Source organism: Pundamilia nyererei, unplaced genomic scaffold, assembly GCF_000239375.1.
Source record: "Pundamilia nyererei isolate P.nyererei 1_Seehausen unplaced genomic scaffold, PunNye1.0 scaffold00313, whole genome shotgun sequence".
Taxonomy (NCBI): domain Eukaryota; kingdom Metazoa; phylum Chordata; class Actinopteri; order Cichliformes; family Cichlidae; genus Pundamilia; species Pundamilia nyererei.
In genome coordinates, this window is record NW_005187714.1 from 112079 (window position 1) to 118677 (window position 6599).

Sequence of the window (6599 nt, forward strand, 5' to 3'; positions counted from 1 at the left end):
GGGATTTACTGTTATTGTTTCCATCACTGTAAATAAACGCACTGTTTATACACAGAGTACCGCGCCTGGGTCCTCCTTCCCCACTCCTTCCACGGTGTGCCATGCCGCACCGTGACATTAATGTCTGCTTTTGTATTTATTGCCTTTTTCTGTCCTTATTTCCAATGGGAAACAATGCAGTCTTAAGAACTAGGCGATTCTGGGAGTCACTCTTCTCTCAGCCTCTTTGTGAATCTACTAACTAGGTTTATGCTCCCCCTCAGCTGCCTTGGTCTAGTAAAGACGAGCTAAAACTAGGATGACAGGTTGGCCGTCCTCAGGTCAAAGCCTGTCAGTCAGGTGTCCTGACACAGTCTCAGCCAGGTCAGACTGTCAGAGGTTGAGACAGTAGATGACGGATGAATTCTGCCTCTTCATTTTTGCCACTAGACTTCCTCTTCCTCCACTGTAATCCCTGTTCTTGTTTAATGCATTAGACAGAAAGGTACACAGATATTTACTTTTCTACTTTGACAGCATGTAAAGAGAAAATGAGTTATGAATAATTATCTGTGTAAACTGAGATGGAGCAGCTTACTCTTCTTGACTTAGATGATCTTTTTGTTTGAAGACAAAATTAAAAACACAAATTTTGTACATTAATGTAATGTTTGGTTTGTACATGCAGGCTGCTGTTGTTTTTTGTCTTGTTCTTTCTGGCTCAAATTTTTAGAGCTCAGTTGTGCTCAAGGTGTGTGTTATGCTGATATATACAATGATACAACCAGTGTTGGGGTCATTGCTTTTCTTACAAGTAATGCGGTGAAAGTAATTTGTTACATCGCTTCCTCGTTACTGCATAAAATGACCTGAAATGCAATGTCTTATAATCACCAGATAACATTATAAACCTTAAGCTACAGTGTCACACAGCAACACCAACACCAACGCAAAGCACAAAGACTTCAAAGCAATCGCTGCAGTGATTCTACTTTAGAAACATGAACAGGTAGAAATGGAGGCTGCAGCCTGACTGCTCATTGGGGCCTTTGTTACCTGATAAAGATCCAGCTCTGGCTGCTGGGCTGGGGTCTGCATGTGCTCAGCTTTAACATCACTCTGGGTACTTGGTTAGCTTCAGCTTGGACTTTACTATTGTGCTCTTATGCAATAAAAATAAAAGTAATGTCCACTCCTCAAAAGCTGCTTCACCGCTTTCCTTCTGCCACAGTTATTTCTGTATAACGGAAGAACCTTTGTAATGTGACAAATGGCATAATTGTAACTGTAATAAGTATTGAATTCATGGCAGTACAGTAATGTACTAAAAAAATTACAACCAACTCTGGGTACAGTGGGTACTGGGTACTCGTATTAAACAGGGCCAAAGTTCACAGTAATGAGGTCAGTGTTATGTAAATGTAGTCTCTGTAAGTCAAACGCTCAGGTTTCAGACTGCTCTACATGCTCGATTAAAGACAGCTTTTTTTTAGTCTTGGCTCTGTTTGATCTCGGGCAGAGAGGATATCTTTAATACAGCTCTGGCTTTGGGCACAGAGGCCCCACCAACCTGCTGTTGAAACCTGATTTTTGTCAGGGACAGCCAATCAGATGAGATTTGGATTAAAACAGAGGGTGGCCCTAAAGATACGTTAAAACAGCTTATTCTGTAGAGAGGACAAAGTAAGAGGTTGCACCAAGATACTGTACGATAAACGGATTATTTTGAACAGTGAAAAAAGTGAATGGATCTGGAAATGAACACTACCGCCTCTCTGTAAAGGTAAAACCTCACCACATTGTATGTGAGACTTGTCTTTATGAACCAGGAGGTTAGCGACTTATAATTGCAGCCTTAACTTCCACTGACATAGCAGAGGAGGGTGCCTTTAAAATGAATCAAACAGTATCTTCAGGTGATGTTTCCTGGATTTTTTTTTTGCTGATGAAATTCCTCATGGTGGTGCTCTTTTCTTTGTCTATTCAGCCATGGCTGATAAAACTGCTCATTGTAAATACCCACTTACATGTCCCATCTTCAGAAAACAAATAAATAAAACTTCATATCCTGGCCGCTACATGAATTTGAAAAAGGAAATAATAATAATTGCTCCTCTTGCTCGAAACATTTTTAACATCGAGTATATTTAAAAAAGCCAATATGTTTATATATCCAGTAATTTCCATTAATTTTTGTTGACAAAATGGGTAATAAAAGTCTGTAATTCCACTTATCTGTTCTATAATTTCACTTTCACAGCCCTTTCACACGGCCACAGTTATCACCTCGCCCTCATCTTTCACGCGCTCGCTTCCACTCTCCTTTAGTGTTTTGCTCCTCCTTGCTCCCCCCCCCCCCCTTCCACTTACTCTTGCTCTGCATTAAACCCAGCTTGTCTCTCTGATCCCGGGAGGACTGCTTATGGAAGCTCCTCGGACCAGTGTGAGCCCTGCTGGTTTCCAGTCGCCTCGCAGCACTGCACGTGGAAGAGGAGGTGGAGGAGGGAGTATTTGTCCTTGTGCCCTAGGCAGGAGAAAGAAAACCAGGGGAGAAAAAGGAGAAACTGAGGCAGAGAAAACAAGGAATGAGCTTGTTAGAGATGCAGAGTGTAAAAATAAAGGGAAAGTAATGCAGCGAGATGAGAAAAGATGAGGACAGGGGAGAAAAATAGGAAAAAGCCAGAAGTAGAAAAGGAGAGAGCGAGCGCAGGGTGGCGGAGGGAGAAGAGCAAATGAGTGAGCGAATAGGAGTGGAAGAGAGAGAGTGAGCGAGAGCAAGTGAGAGGGAGGGAGGCGTACAACACTGCAGACACTCGCCCACTGTCACTGCTCCACAGCCAGAGGACAGAGGCAGCAGCGGCAGCAGAGGAAGCGGATACGATGGAGGAGGACGACTGTACCATCCATCTGCAGCTCAGTCCCCGTCACTGACAGCCTCCCTCTGGGACCATCCTGCCAAGTTGGGAACAAAACTACACTCCTGTCCTTCACAACACCAAGTACTGGACCCTCAACTCCTGCAGGAACACTGTGCACAAGATCATCATTATTTTTCCCGCTCTTGCACTCCCGCACACTTACTCACACACCTTCTCTCAAACTGAAGCACACTTCACTCTGCCTATTGGACTAGCGAGTTTTTTGTTGTTTTTCATCATCGCTGCCTTCCGAGCTGAGTGGATTTACTTTTATCCTGTGGAGGACCATGGGGCTGGGGTGGAGGGGTACAGGAGGGGCCATCCAAAAAAGGACAGAGGAGAGCTGGTACCATTTGGTGGCATTGCTGCTGTTGTGTGGTTTCTGGGAGGCTCACACACAGACAGATGATGGGAAGTCTGTCTACTTCTGGGAAACAGGTACTGCTAAACCACTAATTAGAGATTAAATGTGATCCTTTGCTTTACATATGGAGTGTTTATGATAGCTGCTGATGTATTAGTGTGTTGCTTCTGAGTGTGGGAGGTCACATACCATAGCTGCGCCAACAGCACAATCAGTCAGATCTTATCGGAAATGTTTTCTAACTCATTATATGTGGATAATGTGGCATGAACAGGGTGATAACCGTTTTATGGCACGTTTTAAATCTATGCATGCATCGGTGGAAATAAAAGCTTCTTAGATCTAGTGCAGAAATGTTCTCATGACTTATTGGGTTTCAGAGATCTAAAAGGCTTCCAGATGACACACTTTGGCTGTCTCAATTTTTTTTTTTCGTTGAGGTTTACGCCGCTGAACTTCAAAGATGCATACACTTGAAAAATGACCCAGAAATCTACAGTAGAATCTCGCTTCTTCGTACTGAATCACATGTGGCACGCAGGACAACTATGATCCATTTTTCAATAGATTAGTTTCATCTCCCTGAGTCTCAGGTGATGCACTGTTATTGAAATGTTGCTGTTGTGTTTTACAGCATACAGATGATTGATAGGCACTGCATCACTATTGCGGTTGGCAACGGGTTTGATGCTGCTGATACAAAATCAGCTCTGAATATGAGGGCGTTGTGTGTTTTTGAGGCTCACACGTGTAGAAGATTGTAGATTGAGTGGGTACAGTAGTCCTTATCTTTACACGTGCTTGTTCTCTACACTGAATCTAGCTGCACTGAAATGTCTATCAGAGACACATCTAAATATTGAGTGCTGTGGTGAATTAGATCCCCATACTTGATGCTGAGCACTACTCTAAGGTTTTAGAGTACATATCGTGCACTAGGTTCAGATTAACACCGATAACTACTAACAGATGCAAAAATTAACCTTTGCAGTCATTTTTAAAAACATCTAGGACGTCCTTTAAGGCACAAATTAAATAACGATCGCTTCATTTCCCAGTTTGATGCTCAGGAGATTTAAGGTGTGCTCTTCTCATTCAACGTTTGGAAAAGTTTTTATTTTCTCAATGCCGGTACAACTTTGTCGTCTCTCTCAAACTCAAACGCCGCCACTCTGCATGTCCTGCCCCGCCTTGCTCAGCACCAGTCCCCAGTTGACGTATCCCACGTCTCTCCCGTGGTTCTGCATCTTTAAAGAGGATGTAGCTGAGTAAGGAGATTAAAGGAGCAGGGATTTAACAACCCAGGAAAGACAGCCCAGGGAAGAGACTTGAGAAAGAGAAAGGCAGAGTGAGCACTGCAGGCAGAGAGAGGGACTAACTTAACCTACATCTACCCTACTGTAGGTCATAATGATTATGCCTCTCTCCCACGCTACAGCACCTTTCTCCCACACTATACAAGCTCCTCAACTGGAAAGCTCTAGGCTCTGCGCTTTGAAATGTAATCCAGTGTTGGGAGTTTGTTCACTTCTTCCCAAATAAAAGGTAGTGCATTGATTTCATCCCTGGAGTGTTCTCTCTTCTGAGTCTCTTTGGTTTGACAATTGCCTGCAGAGTATTAAAATCACATAGGGCAATTTACCGCTTTGGATCCTGGTGCTTTTCATCAAAATGTGATTATGTTTGTGCAAGATTTGCATACTTTTTCTTTCCAATGGAAGTTGTTTTTCCCGTTATTTATTTATTTTTTTAAGAAAAGAAACGCAAAATACGATGATGTTTGTGCACACTTGCAGAGTGTGCAGTGGAGGGAATATTCTTGTGGCAAGCAATGCTCTGATGTTTTGCATATTGATGAGTCTAGCTGAAATACAGCCCCTGTCTTCAAAACTGTGGGGAATTGGGCCTGCATTGCTTTTATTGCCTTCTGTGGAAATATGATGTATCTCTTTTGGAAGGTGAGACAGTTCATTGGTGATTTTTTTTTCTTTTTTCATGGAGAATACTATTCAAATGAAGCAGATGGAGACAACAGGATCCTCCAGCAATTGCAAGTGATATTTCTGCAGGTGGCGTTAGGATAGCTGAAGGAAAAAAGAAAATGATTATAGCCACCATGAGGATGATGGTAGTGATGATGGTGACGGTGATAATGGCATACCACAGATTTTCTGGGGCCTCTGAGTGTTTGCTGGGAGTTTGCCTTCGTCTCAGATCCTGTTTTCACGCCATTTTCTCCCTGTCACTTTCTCACAACTGTGCACTCCTTCTACACTTCTTCCTCTGCATCTTTATCACTTTGTTTCCCTGTCTAGCACTCAGACCATATTTTGCATTGCTTTTTTAAGAGCCACAGCCCAAACAATAAAACAATGAAATATGATGAAATCTCAGAGAAACTTATTGTCACGAGGCAACACCAGGATGTCAATCTATCTATTATAAACCCCCCCAACCCATCCTTGCCTCCACAAACACGCACCGCAGCAGGTGCATCTTCCCGATTCAGTTACAGTGTGTGTGCTTCATTATACTCAGTTGTTGAAGCAACAAGGTTGCCAGGTTTGTACTGTCAAGACCTCCCATGTTTGCCTGAGGACAAGGCAATTACAGGTGGTGGAGTATTATGTACTGTAGTATCTCGATATCTTGAGCATCTGCCTCACTGTAAGTGCTCCTTAAACAGGGCTTTGAGGTTTGATACTGATGCATGTTAATGTTCCAGTGGATCCTTAAATGCATCAATTATCCACAACATTAAAACCACCTGCCTACAACAGCTCTGATGCATCAGTGTATGGATATGGGACATCTGGGGTGTCCTGTGGTGCTTGGCATGGTGAATTTTTGGATCTTGTAGGTTTTGATGTGAGGCCCCCAGGGATTGGGATTATTCTGGCGTATCCCACAGATGCTCAATTGAATTGAGCTGTTTGAAAGATGGGATAATGCTTTTGTGGCTCATTGTCATGTTTCTTGAGCTGTTCCTGAGCAGTTTTGTGGCATGGCTGGATGCCGCCATCAGAGAAGCAGTTGGTCGACAAAAGTGTTTGCAAAAGAAATCCACTTGTATGGACGTCAACAGGAAAATAAACCTCAGTACAACATGATCCCCATTTTGTAAATTATGGCAAAAAAGATGATAAAGCAAAGTGTAAGATGAGGAAAGGTGGGAATTCACACACCAATGGGTGCTGACCAGTTACAAGTAACGTGTTACTGTAATCCAATTACTTTTTTTCAAGTAACGAGTAAAGTAAGGTATTACTATTGCAGAAAAGGTAATTAGATGACTGTTACTCTCCCGTAAGCACGCCGATTTACTGCGTTACTAAAAC

At 42.8% G+C, this 6599-nt stretch overlaps 1 protein-coding gene across 6 annotated transcripts in view; it reads left to right on the top strand.

The window, feature by feature from the left end:
* The first annotated feature begins 2809 nt into the window (after window positions 1-2809).
* The window catches only part of thsd7ab (thrombospondin, type I, domain containing 7Ab), a 200170-nt gene continuing 196380 nt past the window's right edge, over window positions 2810-6599 (top strand). For all 6 annotated transcript variants that reach the window (XR_312239.1, XR_312241.1, XR_312240.1 and 3 more), the window contains exon 1: window positions 2810-3335. Coding sequence is in view for 2 of the 6 variants with exons in the window: in XM_005751475.1 (XP_005751532.1) it covers window positions 3185-3335 (151 nt within the window). In the remaining 4 variants the exon portion in view is untranslated. The remainder of the gene's footprint in view (window positions 3336-6599) is intronic.